This window comes from Scylla paramamosain, chromosome 30, assembly GCF_035594125.1.
Source record: "Scylla paramamosain isolate STU-SP2022 chromosome 30, ASM3559412v1, whole genome shotgun sequence".
NCBI lineage: Eukaryota > Metazoa > Arthropoda > Malacostraca > Decapoda > Portunidae > Scylla > Scylla paramamosain.
In genome coordinates, this window is record NC_087180.1 from 16912260 (window position 1) to 16933179 (window position 20920).

The 20920-nt window shown below is 43.5% G+C and overlaps 2 protein-coding genes across 3 annotated transcripts in view; one reads left to right on the forward strand and one right to left on the reverse strand.

Moving 5' to 3' along the window:
* Positions 1 to 20920, forward strand: part of LOC135115937 (coatomer subunit alpha-like) — a 31848-nt gene that overhangs the window by 3392 nt on the left and 7536 nt on the right. The window contains exons 3-5 of one of the 2 annotated variants that reach the window (XM_064033083.1): positions 14652 to 14799; positions 16343 to 16423; positions 16738 to 16945. In XM_064033083.1, the coding sequence (XP_063889153.1) occupies positions 14652 to 14799; positions 16343 to 16423; positions 16738 to 16945 (437 nt within the window). The remainder of the gene's footprint in view (positions 1 to 14651; positions 14800 to 16342; positions 16424 to 16737; positions 16946 to 20920) is intronic. The other variant, XM_064033084.1, reaches the window with a different exon arrangement.
* LOC135115938 (neurexin 1-like) lies at positions 1862 to 5057 on the reverse strand. The gene is made up of 2 exons (XM_064033085.1): positions 4919 to 5057; positions 1862 to 2834 (listed from the first exon to the last, which is right to left on the reverse strand). Exons 1-2 carry the CDS (start codon positions 4925 to 4927, stop codon positions 2346 to 2348), a joined length of 498 nt encoding a protein of 165 aa, XP_063889155.1. The 5' UTR covers positions 4928 to 5057; the 3' UTR covers positions 1862 to 2345.

Genomic DNA, 20920 nt, shown 5'->3' on the forward strand with positions numbered 1-20920 from the left:
TTCCACTCACTTTTCTTTCATAAATCAAGCACTGTCCTGTTTCTGTGGAGGACACCCTCTCATACAAGATGCTGTCTTCCATACCTCTAAACACTCAGTCACATCTCACAAGTGGATATTTCAAATCTTTTCATGCTGCTGTTTTAGGTCAGGTGTATGGATATTTTCATAATTTGAATGTCTTCATCTTAAGAACTATAACTATTATCTGTTCATAAAAGATTTTGGTCAGCTTATTCTGAAACATGCAATCAGTTTTAAGATAACAGCATGGGATGCTTGGTTGTATTTGATTAGATATAAGCAGTGGAGAGGCAGACAGGAATAACTGTAAATGTGTTTGTGGAAAAGTATAAACTGGCCAGAGAAAAGCATAAAACTTAGTTCATGGCCATCCTGACCAAAATAACTGTGCTTGTGATTCTGGACGAGCATAAACTGGCCAGGCATATGCATGAAACTTGGTTCATGGCCAGCCTGACCAAAGCACCTTGATGGCCATGACAGTGTGGCCTCTCACACTCTCTCATGTTCTATTCTGAGCAGGTCTTTCTGCAAATCTTCCAGCGTGTCACTCCTCCACTCCTAAGTGTGGAGGTCAAGTGTATGGAAATTTCATTCTCACCATGTCCACTTGCCTCAGCCCAGCTCCTATCATAGTGAAAGCAAATATCACCTTGTACAGTCCAGAGTGTCTATATGAGTGCATAGGAAGCTTGTTTGTTGTTGCTTTGCTTGTAGTGGGGTGTTTATATGCAAGCTTTGGGTGCAGGTTAGGCACACACAGACAGCTGTCCTGGCCATGTGCTGGTAATGGTGACTGCATTCAACATAGACCTTTGTCCATGATTTGCTTATTGAATGTTTAGGTCCCTGACTGTTGAAGCTAATGGTTGTGTTGATCAAATTCATGTGTGACTGGATGAAAGCAAAGACAGTATTTGCCATTCATTTTCACTGATATTTTTCCTGTCAGGCAAAATGACTGAGTAATGCCTATTAAGTTTACTAGAAACTTACCTTTTGTGCGCTATTTCATTTGCTGCCAATTAAAAAAACTAACTGTATTGTGAACATATCTTGCAAATCAAAATTACAGATAGGTTATTAAGATAAGTTGAAGTTAAAAAATAATTTTTATTATGAAATAAAAAATGCATGACAATTCTTGATTAAATCAGTGATGACAAGTGGGAAAGTCAGTGAACTGAATGACAAGAAAATTGACTGCTGAGTGGTGATTCTCTCTCTCTCTCTCTCTCTCTCTCTCTCTCTCTCTCTCTCTCTCCTCTCTCTCTCTCTCTCTCTCTCTCTCTCTCTCTCTCTCTCTCTCTCTCTCTCTCTCTCTCTCTCTCTCTCTCTCTCTCTCTCTCTCTCTCTCTCTCTCTCTCTCTCTCTCTCTCTCTCTCTCTCTCTCTCTCTCTCTCTCTCTCTCAGATGTCAGTGATTGGTTCAGGTGATTTATGCATGGCTACTTCCTCCATTCGTTGGCCAAAGTAAAAAAGGAAAAAAAAATTAGTGTCTTCACATTCAGTGACTAATAAAATGTTTTTGGCATTTTGTGTGAAGGGCTGTACCCATGTACTTCTAATTTGTGTATCTGAATTTTGGTAATTTCAGCAGTGCTTTACAATATAATGTTCCAGTAATTATCTGCATGTAAATGTTTTCAATTCATTTTGATATCACAGGAAAACTATGTGATATTCTTAGTTGATTTTCAGGAACAATAAAAGGTTCTAGTATTTAGGTATCTCCTAAGCTTAAAGGAACTTTTCCTTGTAGCTTTTCAATCACTGTTTTGCAATAGCTGGAAGGAAAGGAGGGATAGGATGATGAGAACATCATAGTGAAAAGTCGATTATAGTTAAAAGTAGCACTTTCATTTTTGATCTGTTGATATTTACATGTTCAGTGAAGGTAGTGAGAGCCAGCTGTCTGGCCCAAGTTTGTACATACAAAACAAAGGTTCATGATTTTGTGACAAATAGCTTTGGTTGAAGTGCTGCACTTCTTTGTGGATGAGAGTAGACAAGGGAGCCACACTGTGGTTCAGAAGATATGTCAGGATAATTTTGAGTTGGCACCCAAAGTGAATGATTCAGTGGTCACCCAACAAGCTTGGTGGGCTGAGCTTGAAGCTTGGAACACTTCACTGTCCTCACAGTTGTTGCGTAGTACTTATCAGCATCTTTAAATAATATTTGAAAACTGCTAATTCATATACAGATATACAAGTACTGTATTCTAAAAAAAATATGTAGGTAGAGTTTGTGTCAACAAAATTTGCCAGGGATGACCTGTGGCTTGCGAGATTCTTCTATGAAAAAACATATCTTGGGTCATCATCTCTGGCCAGTGTGTGGCGGTGGTGGTGGCTTAGTAATCTCATTTTCCCGTGGGGAATCTTCGTGCATTCTGCACAGGTTGGCTGGGCACCACACGTAGTCGGTGGGTGGCCTCCTCTGCTGCAAAGTGTGTGGATGTCTCTGCCACCGGTCTGCGTCGCCGGGCACCCTGCTGCCTTCCTCGCCCCCCTTCCCCTTATCCTCTTTCTGCCTGTGGGGGTTGTGGATGCTGTGGGGGGCTGTAGGAGAGTCTGCTTGTGGTGGTGGTGTGGTGGTAGTGGTGGTGGTGGTGGTGGTGGTGGAGGTGGTGGAGACAGCTGAAGGTTCAGAGCCTTGCTGTGCCTTGGAGGCACTGAGCTTGGCAGCCAGTGAAGCCTTGAGGTCTGGATGGTCGTTCAACAACTCTTCAATGGTGATGGGGCGGATGTTGGGCTTACTGGCTGACACCACCACTGCTCCCACCACCGCCAGCACCACCAGAACAGCCTGAAATGGCAAACATCAGAACATTATCACTTGAGCAAGGTTCTGTTTAGTCAGTCTGTCACCATTTGGGAGAAAACCCTAGCTAATTTACATGTGTAATAAAATGGGAGGAAGAACCGGTCCTGTTTGGCAATGCTTTGAAAAAATCTCTCTCTCTCTCTCTCTCTCTCTCTCTCTCTCTCTCTCTCTCTCTCTCTCTCTCTCTCTCTCTCTCTCTCTCTCTCTCTCTCTCTCTCTCTCATCTCTCTCTCTCTCTCTCTCTCTCTCTCTCTCTCTCTCTCTCTCTCTCTCTCTCTCTATGGCCTGGTTAAGACACCACTAATCTGTCTGGGCTGAGGAAGAAATGGGGCGTTGCTAAGAGCGATGTGGCATGGCGAGTTTTTGAGAGGGCGAGGAGTCTTGACCCTTGACACCAGCACCGCTCTCCCCTTTCCAGTGAGGTATTAAATGTTAGCAACTGGTGCCCATAAGTTGTGGGAATATCAGACTGGTGTAGTGCTGGTGTCAGTGGCTGCCTGTTATTTATAGTGTGAGTGTTTATGTACCTGACAGCCTATGGTGGTGGTGGTGGTGATGGTGGTGGTGGTGGTGGAGAAGCAGGTGAGGTCACTCTTCACTTTCACTCCTGCAGTCGTGTTCAGTTCTCCTCCTCCTCCTCCTCCTCCTCCTCCTCCTCCTCCTCCTCCTCCTCCTCCTCCTCCTCCTCCTCCCTCTCAGCCTTACGTTCTTGCTTACTCCCACTCTCTCTCCCTCCCCCCTCAGTGCATGGGGATAGGAGGAAGGGGGGAGGGGAGGGAGCAAGAAGGCCAGTCTTTGTTATGTCATCACATCAGACCTTTTATCTGACACAGTTAGGCCGCCGACCTTCCACCACCCTCCCCCACCCTCCCCCACCCTCCCTCCTCCTCACCCCACCCCCACACCTCTCTTGCTCTTGCAGTATTATAACTGGAAAGTTTTTTTTTTTTTTAGTTCCTCGTTTGGTTTTTATTAAGTTTGGGTTTGTTATTAATATAATTGTCACTTTTGATCTGCTTGTTTCTCTCTCTCTCTCTCTCTCTCTCTCTCTCTCTCTCTCTCTCTCTCTCTCTCTGGGAAAGTGCAAACTCAGGCCCGTAGCTGCGTGAGTGTGCAGTGTTCAGGAACAAATAGAAAGGGAAAGCGGCGAGATTTTGAACGTGCGCTTTGAATGAAAAGATTACGTGTAGCTGGTTGTCATCTCTTGTCGTCCGTGCCGTGAAGATACAATGACAGGAATAGTAGTAGTAGTAGTAGTTTTTCCTGTTTGTCAGACACGTGTAGCGGTTCAGAATGCGTGCGTGTGGAGTATGACAACAAGGAAAATATAATTATAGGAATAGTAGTGGTAGTAGCAGTAGTAGTAGTAATAAAGTGTGGTGAGAACTGGTCTGCTGTTATAAGTGGCGATAGCTCACGTGACCGCCGGGAGAAAGTGGGAAAAGTCTTGACAATTTTGCAGATAATTCTTGTGTGCATTCTTTTTTTATTTATTTTTTTTCCATTCTCTCTTTCTCTCTGTGCCGTGTTCCTTCGTGACAATTGAATGCAAGTCATACACCGTCACCATGGCCGTGTCGCTATCACCACCACCACCACCACCACTGCCACTATTACCAGTCACCACCACTTTCATCATTACATGCACTGGTGCTCTCCATCACCATCACAACTCACTGCATCACTATTCGATCACCAACACCACCACCGGGAACAACAACACCAACAAAAACAACAACAAATAAAAAAAAATCCTTCTGTCATTAATCACCGCTGTACATTCCAGTAACTATCACAATTACTAATACTATTACTACTACTACTACTACACGAACAGAGTACCACCTGAGGCCGCAATCACCATCGACATCACAATCATTGGCATCACTATTGTTGTTGTTCATTTGAAGTGAATCACCCGTGACTTCATTTGCACCTGCACCGCTACCTATCTCAGAACACACACACACACACACACACACACACACACACACACACACACACACACACACACACACACACACACACACACACACACACACACACACACACAGGAACATACTCACTCCTCGCATGGCTGAACACTATCTCGCCGAAGACTGACACTCAACAAAGGCTTGCATGCAGCCAGTCCCTCTTATATAGCTCGTGTTAGTTGCCAGGTGCCGCCAGCGTGCCCATCTCGCGGCCCTTGGGAGACTGGCGGCGGTGGTGGTGGTGGTGGGTAGGATCAGAGGTGACACAAGCTTACCGGGATCAAGGATAAGGAGGAACGAGGGAGAAGAGGATGGTAGGAAAGATTAGGAGTGTAGGACTGTATTACATGTGCTAATGGCGTTTAAAGGGATAGAGTTGATACAAAATCCAATGGTGCCAAGGAAGTTAGTGATTTTCTCTCTCTAGCCACGTGTGTAGTCGTATCCTCTTAGTAAACGTATTCGTAACTGGTTCTTCTCTCCGTAGATATGTGGGAAGGCTACGAGCTAACATGTATTTTAATGATTCAAATACCTTGCTGTTTGGGAAAGTTAAAACTGGAATAGAGACACATCACAAGCCGTCAGAGTCAAGGTTACACATGTATTTTTGAATCAAGTTTCCTCATGGTAGATTTTCATGGTAATTTTAAGTACATGGACATCAAGCGTTAATGTATGAGGAAGTGTTTGAGTAGCTATCTCCTAACACGGACGAGTCTGGTTATAAGAAGTGTCAGGGTGCAAAAATCTTCAGGAGCCTTCGACCAGTGAGCAGCATGGCAGGGGGCGTTGCTTCCGGGGCGGGTTGGCATAAGGCAAGTGTCACAAGCAGGGATGGGAGGCGAGGACGTGAAGGAAGGAAAGAAGGGAGGAAGGGAGGGAGGGAGGGAGGTGCTGCCAGACTCAGGAGAAACAGCCACTTTTAGCACTTTCTCTCTTCTCTTCTCTTTTTTGTTTTCTTTTTGCTGTTTGTCAACTTTTCTTTATTTTTTCCCTTGCTAACAACTATTTACGCACGCTCAAGCACACTCTTACACACACACACACACACACACACACACACACACACATCTTTTTTTTTTTTTTCGTTTTATTTCCTTGCCATTCCCCCGAGGTGCTGTTTCGTCCCCCGCCTGTCTTATCGCGGCTCACCTGTTGCCAGCGTTAAAGGCGAAGGGAGGATAGTCCGCACAGGAAGGGAGAAGGAGAGAAAGATGAAAAGAAAATAGAAAAGATGGGGAGGAAGAACAGGAGGAGGAGGAGGAGGAGGAGGGAAATCAGCAGTAAATTATCAAGCGTGACTGACACCATCGCGGACCGGTCTAATGGTGCCGGGGGGGGAGGAGGGGGAGTAGTGCCATACCTCCCTCCTTTCTCTCTCCCTACCCTTTCCTCCCTTCTCCCTCCATCCTCCCTCCCTTCCTCTTCTCCTCCCCTTCTTCCCACCGTCCGTGACCCCTTGCCACGTGGGGTCAGGTCAGGCAACGAGCGCGTCTTAAAGGTTGTGCAACAGCCTACCCAATATTAGCGCACCGCACGCACGGCTGCCTCACTCACTCACTCCCTGCCTGCCTGCCCGCCCGCCACACACACACACCTCGTACACCAGTCACAGCACGCACTGTCAGCCTGCCCGCCCACCTCCAACACAAGTCACAGCCTGCCACACTCCCCTCGCTAGACTACACTCTTTTTTTTAGCCTGGCACATCACACCTGCCACACCCAGACCTCTTCCCCCATCCCCAGTCCCCCGCGTCAGATACACAGGTGGGGGATGCTGCCGGCGTGCCCTTCACTGCTTCCCCACCTGCCGATGACTAAGGTGTTAGGCGCCGGTTGTGGGTGGTGGATAGGGGCGGCAGTGACTGTAGCGGCGGCGACAGTAGCGGCGGCGTCTCGGCCCGCTCAATCTGGTTTTAAGAGTCTTATAAGGAGCCTTGACCTGCTTCATGACGTCACAGGTCGGTAGCAGGTCACCGCCACGCAGACGAGAGAGCCACTACGCAGCGTGCCAGACAGACAGCCACTCGCCCCGCCCTGGACGTGACTCCTTCGCCGGTGTTCCCAGAAGTGTTGATCTCTCATGCGTGCGTGTCTGCCAGCGTCTCTTCGCTTTCACTCTTGTTTTCATGGATGCAAAGACAGTTGCCGCCACGCCTTCCCTCGATGGGTCCCCTCGCTCCTGTTATGTCCCCCTCGTGGCCGACAGAGTTCGCAGTCCTTAGCATAGAACACGAACGTCCCTGCATGTCTGAGTGTATGCAGGCTGTCCAGGTGGTTGTTGTTTGTGATCTAAGTTACCGTCGTGAGCGCATATTCGGATCCAGTCACGAAGACCCGCGAGGCCAGGGGAACACACACACACACACACACACACACACACACACACACAACACACACACACACACACACACACACACACACACACACACACACACACACACACACACACACACACACACACACACACACGATCTTTTGTGAACTGCGCCACGAGACAAGTTTCCTTCAGTCCCGTTAGAATCTTGTTGCTCTCTTCCTCCGCTCTCTCTCTCTCTCTCTCTCTCTCTCTCTCTCCTCTCTCTCTCTCTCTCTCTCTCTCTCTCTCTCTCTCTCTCTCTCTCTCTCTCTCTCTTTTCTTTTCTCGTTCGTCCAGGAAGAAACCGTTGCAAATGTTTAGTAATAAAGCGGAAAAAAAAAAGTGAAAACGGAGAGTAGGAGGAGGCAAGATAAATGCAGGAGGAGGAGGAGGAGGAGGAGGAGGTGGTGGCGGTGGTGGTGGTGGTGGTGGTGGTTGTGGTGGTGGTGAGGCAAGAGGGTCGCGGTGTGGTGGTGTGGCAGGCAAGGGACGCGTCACTTTCACTCTCCCTCAGTCTAGCCAAGTCTCCCCGTCCTTCCTTCTTTCCATCGTCCTCTTCCTCCTCCTCTTCCTCTTTCTCCTCCTCCTCCTCTCCTTTCTTATCTTACATCAATCCCTCCCTCGTTTTTCCATTTCCTTCCCTTCCTGCGGCGCCTCTTACCACTTCAATCCCGCCTCCCCATTTCTTCCAAGCCATTTAATTCCTTGCTCCATCTCCCTTTCCTTTCGTTTGGGTGGGAGTAGAATGCACGTCTCTCCCCATTTCTTTACTCCCTGTTTTGTTCCTTTTACTTTCATTCCATTTACCTTCTTAGTCACCCTTGTCTCTCTTCCCCATCTCTTTGTCTATTCCTACCTTCTCTTGTATGGTAAATTTGGGGATTGGGGATATTGGGGGGTTGTATTGAGGTTATTGCAATAGGGAGGGAAAGATTTTAGGTGGGGGAAGCCAGAGAGAGAGAGAGAGAGAGAGAGAGAGAGAGAGGAGAGAGAGAGAGAGAGAGAGAGAGTGCTTGGCGGTGAAATATCAAATCCATTGCCTTCTTCTCTGGTTTACCTTGGCGCCCCTCCTTCCTTCCTCCTCCTCCTCCTCCTCCTCCTCCTCCTCCTCCTCCTCCTCCTCCTCCTCCTCCTCCTCCTCCTCCTCCTCCTCCATGTAGCAACGGAGAGAGACAACGAATGCTAAGATGCCCATAAGATTAGTTCCTCCTCCTCCTCCTCCTCCTCCTCCTCCTCCTCCTCCTCCTCCTCTTCTTCTTCTTCTTCTTCTTCTTCTTCTTCTTCTTCTTCTTCTTCTTCTTCTTCTTCTTCTTCTTCTTCTTCTTCTTCTTCTTCTTCTTCTTCTTCTTCTTCTTCTTCTTCATCCCTCCCACAGCGTCATCGGCTTGTAGGACGTTCCTCCTCCTCCTCCCCCCCCCTCCCGCCCAAAGGGTTATGAAACTTTTTCGCTGCTGTGCGCGTTTCCCTCGCCTCGTTGTTACGTTACTGTTTTTAGGATTAGTTCACACGCGTTCCTTTCTTCGCCCCCTGGCCTGCGTCACCCTGGAGCCGGGTTGCTGGGGAGTGACTGCGATGGCTTAGAGTGTCAGGGGAGATAGAAATGGTGGTGTAGTTAGTGGGTGGGTTAGCCAGGTGGGTCAGGTGATGATTGGGGAGGTTAGGTATTAGTTAGGTTAGATTATTTAGTGAGGTAAGGTTAGGTTAGATAAGGTTAGGTTAGACAAGGTTAGGTTATGTAAGGTTATGTAAAGTTAGACAAGGTTAGGTTAGGTAAGTAAGTTAGGTTAGGTTAGGTTAGATAAGGTTAGGTTATGTAAGGTTAGACAAGGTTAGGTTATGTAAAGTTAGACAAGGTTAGGTTAGGTAAGTAAGTTAGGTTAGGTTAGGTTAGATAAGGTTAGGTTATGTAAGGTTAGACAAGGTTAGGTTATGTAAAGTTAGACAAGGTTAGGTTAGGTAAGTAAGTTAGATAAGGTTAGGTGAGGTGAGGTTAGGTAAGGCTAGGTGAGGTGAGGTGAGGTGAGGTGAGGTAAGCTGAGTGCATTATCAAGGTACGTTTGGCTGTGGATAATCTTGGGTCTTCATGTTAGGAGGAAGGGTTTAAGAGCAGAAGTGTTACTGATGATCTTTTTCAGTGGATCTCGATTTTTTTCTTTTTCTCGTCCAGTGGGCTTTTTTTCCTCTTTTTTGTCGTCGTAAGCCAGTCTCTTACATAAATGTGAAAAAAAAATGTGTACAGTGTAATTCTCTCTCTCTCTCTCTCTCTCTCTCTCTCTCTCTCTCTCTCTCTCTCTCTCTCTCTCTCTCTCTCTCTCTCTCTCTCTCTCTCTCTCTCTCTCTCTCTCTCTCTCTCTCTCTCTCTCTCTCTCTCTCCAACACCTACACTACAGACACCCTCACCAAACGTAACACAGCTCCACCAGTCTGACGCACCGCAGGAGAAGCAGCTTAATGCCCTGCAGGGTGCCACTAATACGTGCTTAACGGGACACAGATCACCTTGGTCTTAACCTTACACAGACAACGGCAGGGCAGCCTTGTTTGACATCCTCTTAGTCAACAGTTAGCAGTGAGAAATTAATTATGTTGGTTATTCTTAGCCCGTACTGTGAGTGAGGCCAGTTGAGGGAGACAAGGAAGGTGCTGGTGTTCAGTGCATGTAGTACAGTCAACACCAGGAGAGGAAGAAGAGGAAGAGAAAGAGGAGGAGGAAGAGGAGAGAAGACCTTTCATGATTCCCGCTGGTGCTCCTTGGCGATGTTAAGTCTTCTTGCCTCACTCTAGGGACCTTTAGTGCTGCCCTGATGTGCCCCTGGTGTCCCCTCCTCCTCCTCCTCCTCCTCCTCCTCCTCCTCCAGTAGGTGTGGTGACTCAGCTCCAGACTCTCGATAGGACTTGATTCTCCTAATATTACTGATCTGGTGATGGTGTCCTTTCCTCCTCCTCCTCCTCCTCCTCCTCCTCCTCCTCCTCCTCCTCCTCCTCCTTCCGTGTTGCCGTGGAAGGTTTTGCATCAGTGTTCTCTCGCGTTCCCTTCCGTAAACGAGCTCTCTCCTTTATTCCTTGATCTCCTCCTCCTCCTCCTCCTCCTCCTCCTCCTCCTCCTTCTCCTCCTCTTCCTTCTTTTCCTGCTCTTCATTTTCTTTCTGGTCTTTTTCCATGCGTTTCTCTCTCTCTCTCTCTCTCTCTCTCTCTCTCTCTCTCTCTCTCTCTCTCTCTCTCTCTCTCTCTCTCTCTCTCTCTCTCTCTCTCTCTCTCTCTCCTTGTTTCCTGCGCTTTGTTCGCTTCTCTTGTTCTGGTGCATGTGCTTGTTGCTTCATTTTTCCTTTGTTCATTCTCTCTCTCTCTCTCTCTCTCTCTCTCTCTCTCTCTCTCTCTCTCTCTCTCTCTCTCTCTCTCTCTCTCTCTCTCTCGTTAGCCATTAATATGACTTTTACTTTTCTTCTCTGTTTCATCTTTTCTTTGTTTTTTTTTATAATTTCTCTTCCATGGTTTTCCTTTTGATCTGTTTTTTTTTCTTCGTTTATATTCTTTATTGTCTTTCCCTTCCTCCTCTTCTTCTTCTTGTCATCCATGTCTTTCTCTCTTTCTATGCTCCTCTTCCTCCTCTTCTTATTCCTCATTGTCATGCTTCTCTTCCTTCATCGTGTTTGTTTCTTTTCCTTATCTTCTTATCTATGTCTCGTTGTTCCTCTTCTTCCTCTTCCTCCTCCTCCTCTTTCCTAGTTTCCACATATTCTGGGATGGGGAGGTGACAAATATATATACCGTTAAGAAAACCCCTCTCCCCTCCCCACTCCCCTTTCCTCCCCAACTCACACGACCCTCACACTCCTCTTCATTACCTCTCCCCTGTCCCCCACCTTGCACTCTTACCTTCTGTCGCTCGTGATCCTTTCTTCTTGTTTTCTTCTTTGTTTTATTTTCGTGAATATTTTGGGTTTGTTTCGGTTTTCAGTGGTTTGTTCCGTTTTCTTTGTTTTTGTTCCCGGGTTTTCGTTTTCTTCTCGTTTCTTTTTTTTTGTTTATCGTTTTTTTTTATTTTGTTGATTGATTGTTTAGTGTTTTTTTCTTCTTCTTCCTCTCTCTTTTTTCTTTCTTCTGTCTCTTCATGTTATATTCTTCTGTTTGTTGTTTCGTTTCTTTATTGTTCCGTTGTGAATCTTTCCGTTTCGTTCATTCTTTCTTTGTTTCTTCCTCTTTCTCTTTTTTTTTTCTTTCATGTCTTGTGTATTCATGTTTTCTTCCTTTTCGTTTCTTTTTTTTATTTTTCATCTCATTCCTTTGTTTCTTTTCTCACTTATCTTTTTCCTCTGTTCAGTCTCTCTTGGTCAGGTTTTCTTTATCTCCTTTCATTTATTTGTTGTGTATTTTGTTTATATTTCTCTTCCTCCCCCTTTTGTGTTTTTATTTACTCTCACTTTCTGTCCTTGCAAGTTTTTATTGAATTGTTTCCTTATGAGTAAAGTTAATCTAACATTTCCCTCACTTTTCCAATTCTAATACTACCTCCTTCCTTCACTTACCTGTCATGTTATGTGTCCATAATATTTCCTTCATTTTCTCTTAATATTACCTCCCTTCATTTACTTGTCGTGTTCTGATGCATCTTAAATATTTTCTTCATAATCTCCAATCCTAATATTATCTCCTCCATCACTTACCTGTCGTGTTTCTGTGTATATTTCCTTCATTATCTCTCACAATCTCCTTTCTTCATTTACCTGTCGACGGTGTTCCGGATGCGGTGCTCTAGTTACCGGCAGGAGCGGCCGTGACACCTTACCGAACATTTCCAGATCATTGCAGTAACACAAAAACCCTTTATGGTACAGTTAACTCTTTCCAAGTAAATAATACACGCACTGTTATATGTCACTTCTCCGTCAGTGTGTGTGTGTGTGTGTGTGTGTGTGTGTGTGTGTGTGTGTTAATTGGCAGTCAGTCAGTCAGTAAGGACCAGGAAAGGTAGTCATGACCTTGATTCCATTTTATATAACGGTGGTTTTTTTTATGGTCAGGCTTTTTTACATAAGGGAGAAGAAAGAGATGGGGATGACTGGTGCTGAGAGAGAGAGAGAGAGAGAGAGAGAGAGAGAGAGAGAGAGAGAGAGAGAGAGAGAGAGAGAGAGAGAGAGAGAGAGAGACTGACGTTCTGCTCTGTCCTTACACTCTTAAGTTATCTGAAGGATGAGAATAACGAGGAGGAGGAAGAGGAGGAGAAGGTAGGAGGATGAGGAGGATAATCAGAAGGAAGAGGAGATGGTGGAGTTGATGATGATGCATTATACTCATGACTCTTAACATGACGTCCCTTGGAGAATAAGTGGAGAAAGGGGGTGGAAGAAGGGGACAGAGTGGTCGTTTTTTTTTGTTTACACCTGCTGGAGGAGGAGGAGAAAGAGGAGGGGTGACAGCGGTGGTGGTTGGCCTTGGGAACCTCTCGCGCTGGCCCCTGACACACTAGTATTATTCATTTCCTTTTGATTTTTTCCCATATTTTCTCGTTGAGTGATTGATTTTCACTTGTGGGTCCTCGTGGAGTCTTTCTTGTTGTGATTCGTTTTTTGAAGTCTTACTCTGTCATGTTTATATACTGTTTCTTCTTCTTCTTCTTCTTCTTCTTCTTCTTCTTCTTCTTCTTCTTCTTCTTCTTCTTCTTCTTCTTCTTCTTCTTCTTCTTCTTCGCCGCCGCCGCCTTTTTCTTCTTGGTCCAGTGAAGGTTTAATGAAGGCGTTTTCTTGTTAATATTCTTATTCGTATTCTTTTTATTTTTTTATATACTTTTCGTCATATCCTCTTTCTTCTTTTCTTCCTTCCTATTATTCCTATTTTTTTTGTCTTGTACGTTCGTCATGACCTCTTTAGGGTTGTTGTCGTTGTTCCTGCTACTACTGTTGTTGTTGTTGTTGTTGTTGTTGTTGTTGTTGGTCCTCCATTGAAGGTAATGACCCGTAACGGAATTCACTGTAGTTATGTAGTTATGTAATTAATGTCTCTAGTGTTCCCGTTTCTCGTTACTCTGATGCGATAGATTCAATTTATTATTGTTACTCCGTACTAGAGAAGAAAACGTTAAAATTGCGTACTTTATTTATTTTTTTATGTATTTTTTATTTATTTATTTATTTATTTTACTTTTTCTTTCACGTTAGCCAAGAAATACATTGGCAGCAATACCACGTAAAGAGAGAAACTGAAAGGCACTCTAATACTACATACGAACACTTACAAGTACTCGTAACCCGGCCTGATGGTGTTACGGTTACGCTTCGAGCTGTGAAGGTTTCGTGGAAGCGGTGAAATGTGTGTGTGTGTGTGTGTGTGTGTGTGTCCCTATGGCCATCATACATACGTCATACTTAGGTAATCAAAACCGCACACTGACAACATGAAAAAAAAAAAAAAAAAAGACACGGGTTTGATTCAGTTCTCGATGTTCTTAAATTAGAAGTTTCCCTCAGTGAATGCCATCTACTTTTTTCCTCCTCCTCCTCCTCCAGCACCCCTCTAACTGCCTCCGTCTTCACCACCACCACCACCACCACCTTTGTTCCATTGTCACCTCACGTGCTACATGCACGTCTCTGGTTTTGCTTCAAGTACGCGAGAGAGCGAGGACAAGGATGGTTAGACTTGCTGATAGACGTGCTTCCTCATCTAGACATTTTGAAAAGCCCTTTTGACACATCGTACTGTTTTTTGGTCATTATTGTCTTCGTCATTTTCCATTATGACTTAATTTTGTCTTTTCTCGTGCAGGCTTTTGTTTCCGGTGTGATGCAAGGCTGGGAGGTCTTAAGAATGTAAGGGGGAGAGAAATGGGCGTGGTCTGCTTCTCCCTCCTTTTGACCCCCTCCTCTTCCCCTCATTCTTCCTCCTTTCACCCCCTCCCCTTCCTTACCTTGCGCACCACTCAGCAACCATTTTTTTTTTCCCCGTCTGGTTCTTGTATTCAACCTTGAACTTTTTATTTTCGGGCATCGGGTTATTGTTTGAGGCAAATGTTGGAAATGCATTGCTAATCTCACGGCGCTCTTCATGTTTTGTCTGCTTAATATTCTTTTCATGGGCGACATTATTACGGCCTTGGTTTTTTTTTTTTTTAGGAATTAGTTAATCATTTCACTTATTTCTTGCCTCACTTCACATCACCTAATCTCATTTTACCACATTTTAGCACATCTCCCTTCTACATCTCATTACCTGACATCCTCACCTCATCTCCCATTACCTAATCATATTCACATTTCTCATCTCATTTCTCTTCCATACCTTACCTCACCTCACATCACCTTCATAATCTCGCTTAAAACTTCATAACATCACGTCTCTCTCTCTCTCTCTCTCTCTCTCTCTCTCTCTCTCTCTCTCTCTCTCTCTCTCTCTCTCTCTCTCTCTCTCTCTCTCTCTCTCTCACACATCGTTAGCTCACATCAATGGTCTTTTCTGTCCACAGTCTGCACAGCGGCATCATTCAGCTATGGGACTACCGAATGTGTACCTTGGTGGACAAATTTGATGAGCATGAGGGTCCCGTGCGCGCCGTCTGCTTCCACCAGCAACAGCCGCTCTTCGTGTCCGGCGGCGACGACTACAAGATCAAGGTAAGGACGTGGGCGTGGAGGGTGTGGTTTGCTTCTCATCGTCACCTTACATAGCCTCCTGCTGCTCCTCCTCCTCCTCCTCCTCCTCCTCCTCCTCCTCCTCCTCCTCCTCCCGCTCCCCGGATCCACCATCTGTGTTGATGCTGCCACCACGCCCTTCATCTCTCTCTCTCTCTCTCTCTCTCTCTCTCTCTCTCTCTCTCTCTCTCTCTCTCTCTCTCTCTCTCTCTCTCTCTCTCTGTTGTGATTACTGCTGTTAATAGTGATGATTTTAAAGGTTCCATTATCACTGTTTTTGTTATTACCATTCACGAGTACTATATATCTGCTTGTGCCTCCTCCTCCTCCTCCTCCTCCTCCTCCTCCTCCTCCTCCTCCTCCTCCTCCTCCTCCTCCTCCTCCTCCTCCTCCTCCTCCTACTACTACTACTACTACTACTACTCTGCTGCTGTAATCATCACCATTACCATATGTGACTACTACTACTACTACTACTACTACTACTACTACTACTACTGTTGTAATCACTATCATTACCATATATTGACTACCACTCACTACAATACTAGACAAGAGACTACTACTACTACTACTACTACTACTACTACTTTCATGTACCACTCTCTTCACCCCAAGCACTGTTTGCCACACCCAGTACTGCTTATGTACCCAATCCTTCCCACCCATGATGACCTTTGACCCTCCTCTCCACAGCCCATACTTCAAGCCAGATTGGTCATACCCATGGTGGAGACTGCAGAGTAATTCCTTCCACACAACAGCCTTGAGATGTTTAGCCTTCACATGCCTCACAGTGTTTACTCATGCTGTTCATCTGCTTGCAAAATAAATGATAAAGTTTCATTCTTGTATTGTAGTAGAGTCTTTAGGGAGCTTTAAAATATTACACAAAGTTATGGGTGGGGATGATTGGTGGAAACTGGTAGGTGTGTTTTATAAAGGGGCTGTTTTGTGTAGGTCTGATGGCTTCTTGCAACTTCCCTTGTTTTCTTATTATCATGTGTTCTTTTTGTGTCTATGTAGTATCTTATCCTGTTACTTATTGCATTGATTTTTCAATTTTTCTTTCTCCCCATTATTTATTCTAGATCTCCCTGCCAGTTAGATTAAAGATCACAAATTATAAATGTGATGAATAGTGTAATTGAATAGTAATGATTGATAATTCAGAAACATTATTATTTGGTCTAAGGTTCTTTTTCTCCATAAAGGGTTGAATGGCTTGTGAATCTCTCTATTTTTTTCCTGCATTCATAGACAGTCTCTTCCTTGGTGTTCCTTCTTCTCATTGTCTTCCTCCATACACTGTCATGATGATTCAGAAACTGTAAAAAAATTTCACGTGTATGTTTCTCTTGGTTGTCATGTTATTATCATCTTCAGAGTTGGAACTTAATTTTTCTCCCATTCTTTGCCTTCCTCTTATTGTCTTCCTCCACACACAATCTTCATAATTTAAGAACAGTGTGGAAATATTCATCTGTGTGTTTCTGTTGGTCATCTTACTATTTATCATCCTCAGGTGTGGAACTACAAACTGCGACGATGCCTCTTCACCTTGCTGGGCCATCTGGACTACATTCGTACCACTGAGTTCCACCAGGTAAGCCTCACCCTCCCTCACCATCAGCCCCTCACCAGTCTTCCCTTCCATCACTTTTAACTTGCTGGTCTCCTCCTCCTGTCTGACATTTTCCCACACAACAAGTTCTCCGTGTGTGGTTGTCTGGCTTTGTGTCACTTTTTATTGTGTAGAATGTTGTGTTTATTTGTGTATTTGATGAATGAAGAGTTGCTTGTTTATGTAGAGATAACATAGGCAGGGTTATCTTAATGCTTACTAGGTTATTAGATTTAATTTGATACAGCATAACAATAAGCAGCAAAGACCAACTTCTCCACACTTGTTTCCTTCAGGAGTACCCATGGATCCTCTCTGCCTCGGATGACCAGACCATCCGCATCTGGAACTGGCAGAGTCGATCTTGTGTCTCCATCCTGACGGGCCATAACCACTATGTGATGTGTGCCCGCTTCCACCCCTCCCAGGATCTCATTGTGTCAGCCTCCTTGGATCTGACTGTTCGTGTATGGGACATCTCAGGTATTCCCGGCAAACCTGGAGGTAGGTACTGCTCTAGCTGGTACCCGGGACCTGTACAGTACCAGGTATCCTCTCTCTCTCTCTCTCTCTCTCTCTCTCTCTCTCTCTCTCTCTCTCTCTCTCTCTCTCTCTCTCTCTCTCTCTCTCTCTCTCTCTCTCTCTCTCTCTCTCTCTCTCTCTCTCTCTCTCTCTCTCTCTCTCTCTCTCTCTCTCTCTCTCTCTCTCTCTCTCTCTCTCTCTCTCTCTCTCTCTCTCTCTCTCTCTCTGCTTCAGGTTCTGGTTTTTGTCTTTACTTTTCTTTGGCTCTCCCATGTTTCTCTCCATTTTCCAGCTCTCCATCTTTCCTTATGCATTCTCTTGCTCACTCACTTGCTCACTCATTCATACCATAACAAACAGCATGATTGGTGTTGGACCTCAGGATTCAGCAGAATCTTTATGCTTTCAAGTTGACATTCTAAATTCTTGTATTATTGAATTTTCAGATTATGAATATAATGCTCCTTTGTGCCAAATGACACCACAGATATAACCTGCTGTAAAACAGTGGCCCTGTATAAAGATGGGCTGATAAAGCTGTCAAAGAGGAAGAAGAGAATGTTTCTATTTACAATATTCTCACCTGTTCTTTGGGATGGAGCAGTTTTTCATAACTTGACCAAATTAGATGACAAAAAACTTTGTTTAAATCAGCAATGTAACTTGTGTACATTCATGTTTTTTAATCAGTGAACAAATTGGAAGGTGTATATTGATGTTTTTTAATCAGTGAAGGAAATGGAAAGCGAGCCATTTCATATTATAACATGACTTAAAGAAAATTACTTTTGAAACCTCAATGGACTAGCTTGGGAAGCAAAAATGAATGAAGTAAATGTATAAATAAGTCCTGAGTGCATGAGAGGGTGTTGTGGGAATGAACTGAAAGCCATCATTAACTAATACTTCCCTAACTAATGCATGGGATGGCAGTGGGAAACCTTGCCAGCTTGCTAGTGAAGAAAATGTTTCAGTAACCATTAATAATGCAATTTTTATATTAATATTATATCAAGAATGAACATGGTCATCAAAAAGCACACTGTGGCGCATAAATCTTTGCTAGTCCAAGCACATCGTAATCAGACATTAGATGCTTACTGAGAGAATTGCACTTACATCCATCACTTTTGATGTGCACGTACTTTTCACCATTTTGTCATTTTATGAATAGTCCACCCACTGCCTGCACAATTTGGTGGCTCTTACTTGAGTGAGTTGGCTAAACACCAACCACCCGTGTCTTTACATGGAGAGAATCTTTATGTACGTGCTTTATAGTGGCTGCTCGTGTTGTGATCTATAAAGGTCTGTTGTCTTGTGTCCATCTATGAAGTGTTACTGCTTTGTAGCACAGGTTTTGTGTAGTGCTGCAGTGAAAGACAGTGTTTTGGACAAATAATTACATTTTGAAATTGCTGTAAAATTAACAAAATTTTGTAGTTGGTAGCAATATCCTTAGATCTTTAAAGAATTTTCAATATCTAATATCATTAAGCAAAAATTTAATTAACTTGGTCTGTAATTGATATACATACGACTCATAGTTAAGTTAATATGTATGCTTCTGATTTCATTAAGAGAAAAAGATGTGTGTGTCCATGCATGCATGTGTGCGTGCGTGCGTGTGTGTGTGTGTGTGTGTGTGTGTGTGTGTGTGTGTGTGTGTGTGTGTGTGTGTGTGTGTGTGTGTGTGTGTGTGTGTGTGTGTGTGTGTGTGTGTGTGTGTGTGTTCAGACATGTTTGCATCCATATGCCTGTGTTAGTCTGTGAAAGACCAGACATCATGATGTCACACCACAAAAATGGAAAACAGAGTCTTAAGTAGATGAAAGTGAATGAAATAACTTGGAAAGAAAATGGAATTATTGCACTGGAGCCAAGGAATTTCATAGGCAGTTACCCTCTCCCTGCTTTGGCTTGTCACTGGAGTTATCAAGCCAGTGGCTGGGTAGTGGCATGAGCAGTACCATGAGTAGGCTCAGTCATAGCTTGTTTGAACCCACTGATCAGAATGAACAAAGAAATACTTACTAAGTTGCAATCTCCTTTGATGTATTTTCCCATCTGCTCTTTAATATAATGCAAGATATACTTGACTCTCCTTGAAACATTTTTTTATACAATGTAAATAATAGAGATTAAAAACCCTTCACTAATAAGACCACAACTGAATTGAGTGAGCTCAGAGTGACTTCATCTTTGACCTGCCTCTAGTTCTTTCAATGGGTGCCTTGCTGTACAGGTCGCCCACCTCAGGGTGTAGTAGACTGGTGGTGAAGCTTTTCATTAATCTTTTGAGTCTTGGTGGTGCAGAGTCTGGGGGTAAAGTTGCCTCCACTTAATAGGGGAAGAGGAAGTGTCATTGGTGGTGGGTGAGGAAGCCAGTCACTGCGGGTACCAGCGTGAGTAGTGCCTCTGCTGCAAGTCTGGATTTTCTCTTGTTTGTTTCTGATTACTGTGTGTCTGCTTCTTATTTCTTAATTCTCTTGTGTGCATCATTGTGCATGCAAAAGTTGCTAAAATGTATATGCTCATTTGGTGTTTATTTGCATGAAAATGTAATTTTTTGTTTGCATGTGCATGCTGCATTGAACTTGTGTCTTTTCCTAAAGTATTTGGACTCTGCCAAGAATATTGTGAGCTATGTAATTGTGGATAATTATGAGCTGTGTAATTGCAGATAATACTTCTAGTGAACAATATTCTTTTTTTTTTACATTAATTGTATATATCCAGATATTCTTGGCAGAAAATTGTTTATGCTGACTTGTGTGATGTGGTGGTTGTGGTGTACATATTGTGAGTGCTTTTGTGGCATAGATCTTATAAATGTCGAGTTCTTGGTTGTTCAGTCCACAGTGGTGAAGCCTGAATATCCTCATTTTTGGAGTGTTCAGTTTGTGCAGTGTGTAGCTAATTTATTTGTTGTATTACAATATTTTTCCTCATTGCAAATTTGGAATTTATATAATTTCATTTTGTTGTTGGATGGTGAATTATCTATCTCTATTATATTTTTTGTATCTATATTGCTAATGCAACTTTGAATGTCAATACCCTTAACAGGAATAGAGGTGGTTCACAAGGACTAGAGGTGGTCTGAGAGCCTAACAATTCAACTGATCTAATTAGTGTGTTTTGTTCATAAATGATCCTGTACACCAAAAATTCAAAGGTTTAGGATATGAGCAATGGAAATGAGTCAGCTGAAATGTCTTCTTGAATAGACTGTGCATTCTGAATAATGAGTGCATATGAAATGCCTGACATGTCTTGTAAGGGATAAATTGTATTGTGAGGTTGTAGTAAATCACAACCCTTGAGGGAGTTACCTTCAGCAGATACATTAGAAACTAGTTGATGAACCTCTTTCTATGCTGAATACATAAAAATTCTCCCAATTTTTTTTACATTGTGCTTATAAAGTACTTGGGACTGTGTGAAGAACTGCAATGATTTGTGTTTGCTGTGTTCGTCATTCATGACTTTTAAGCATCCCATTCAAGAGTGATAAATATCTTAAGTTATGCATTGGGTCACTGTAGTTTAAAATTTGAAAGTAGATATAAAGATGAGCTATGTTTACAATGGCAATCTGCCTGTATTTTGGAGGATACTTTGATTTGTACATAAATGCAGGATATATATATATATATATATATATATATATATATATATATATATATATATATATATATATATATATATATATATATATTATACACAATTATGCATGTGGTTTTGTTGATAGATTCATAAGTTAGCTACATATTCAAATATTTGAGAATGATTAATCAATTATGCTTTTCCATGAAAGTGTTTTCTTGTGTAGCAGGCTTTCTCATTTATCTATAATATTATTGAGATGGTTTGGCTTCACAGTAATTGCTTTTACTGTCACAGGAGTTATATAAGCCAGCAGGGCAAATTTCTGCAAAGATATGAATGTCACAT